The sequence below is a fragment of the Arachis duranensis genome, chromosome 9 (genome assembly GCF_000817695.3).
Source record: "Arachis duranensis cultivar V14167 chromosome 9, aradu.V14167.gnm2.J7QH, whole genome shotgun sequence".
Taxonomy (NCBI): Eukaryota; Viridiplantae; Streptophyta; class Magnoliopsida; order Fabales; family Fabaceae; genus Arachis; species Arachis duranensis.
Window position 1 is genome coordinate 115,129,896 of NC_029780.3, and position 1,551 is coordinate 115,131,446.

A 1,551-nucleotide genomic window follows, 5' to 3' on the forward strand; every position below is an offset into this window, starting at 1 on the left:
CTGCTGTTTCTTTATCGGTTAAACAGCAAGGATTACCTTGAGTTTAATGCTGTTCATTATAGTGAAATATTCTGAATTAAAACGTCAACATTATTCCCATGAATGCAAATATGCCAGACTCTTGGAATATGCTTTCACAAAACCATAATTACTAAAATAGCTCAAGTACAAGTTTTCTGCACTGAATGTGACTTAAAACAAGAAATCAACAATTGGTAAAAAAAAAAAAGAGAAAGGAACATTATTGTTGCTTCACCTTAATTATATGATCCCTAGATTTAGAGATCCTTGCAATCATGTATTTTCTTTTTCTCTATATAGGGCTATTATGCAATTATGTGATTTTGATTGTGTTTAATAGCTACAATGTATTTAAATTTGTTGCCAAATTTTGCTGTTTGTAAAATTTGTCACTTAGAGGTTACTGGGTTTTCTGCTTTCATTGTTTTAGGTACTGATAAGATATGGAAAGTTTTCAAATGCTACATTAATGTTAGACTTCGGTTTTACAGTCCCCTACAACATTTATGACCAGGTATTCCTTGTAATAATTAAATTTCTTGTATGATTAGCACAGCATAATGAATTTTCTCGCCGACTTGTTGCTTTATTAACTCTATGATTGCATCTGTAATCATTGATTAATAATGCTCGTCATTCTCAGGTTCAGATCCAGTTAGATATACCTAAGCATGATCCTCTGCACAAGATGAAGTTGGAACTCATGCAACAATACTTTGTGCCTTCAAGGAAAAACGCGGAAAACTTGGAACATTCTTGGAACATCTTCACAATCAAGTTTGTACTGATTCTTAATTTTTCATCGTCATGTTGATTCTACTTTATCAGTCCAAACTTTTGTTAATGCTCATGAACCAGTGCTTACTTCAGCAAACTGATCGTTATCATTTGCTTCTTTCTTTCCTTTTCATTTGATATCGGACAAAAAAGATGACCCACACAGCACTTGATTAGTCAATTTTATGTATATTGGGCATGAGATATCTTTTGCTGACTATTTTGCATCGGCCTTTATACATGTCTGGTTGCATGAAATGTGCATGTTAATAATGAAGAAATCTCTATATGATTTTACCCTAAAATATTGCTGATAAACTTGCCAGTATTTGGATATCTGATGGAGCTATGATCATCACATAGGGAGGTCAAGTGGCCTAAAGGAAAAGGGAAAGGTCTTCCGCAATCGCTTCGTGCTTTTGCTCGTGTTCTTTCTTGTACTAATCGTCAAGGTGCGCATAGCATCTAGTTGCTAATTTTTCCCACCCAAAAAGTAGTTTACACTTGTTGAATAAACTCTACCTAACAGTATCCACTTTTGTAATTCACATTGATCAATTATCAGAACTTGATGATCTGGTTGTGGAAGCTGCACAAACTGATGGTAGGCTAGGTAGGCGTCCGTTACCGGATGTCAACAAAGAGATTCAAGCCCACCTGATGTTATCGTCATTAATCGGCCAATTAATTGAGGAGCGCAGTGCAGCCATTATGGTAATGACTTTATCTTATAGGTGTATGATTGGTAGCAAG

The 1,551-nt window shown here is 35.1% G+C and overlaps 1 protein-coding gene across 4 annotated transcripts in view; it reads left to right on the forward strand.

The window, feature by feature from the left end:
- The window catches only part of LOC107467646 (ribulose-1,5 bisphosphate carboxylase/oxygenase large subunit N-methyltransferase, chloroplastic), a 6,652-nt gene that overhangs the window by 4,487 nt on the left and 614 nt on the right, over positions 1-1,551 (forward strand). For all 4 annotated transcript variants that reach the window (XM_016086788.3, XM_052254655.1, XM_052254657.1 and 1 more), the window contains 4 exons: positions 452-535; positions 665-798; positions 1,162-1,250; positions 1,364-1,512. In XM_016086788.3, coding sequence (XP_015942274.1) covers positions 452-535; positions 665-798; positions 1,162-1,250; positions 1,364-1,512 — 456 coding nt within the window. The remainder of the gene's footprint in view (positions 1-451; positions 536-664; positions 799-1,161; positions 1,251-1,363; positions 1,513-1,551) is intronic.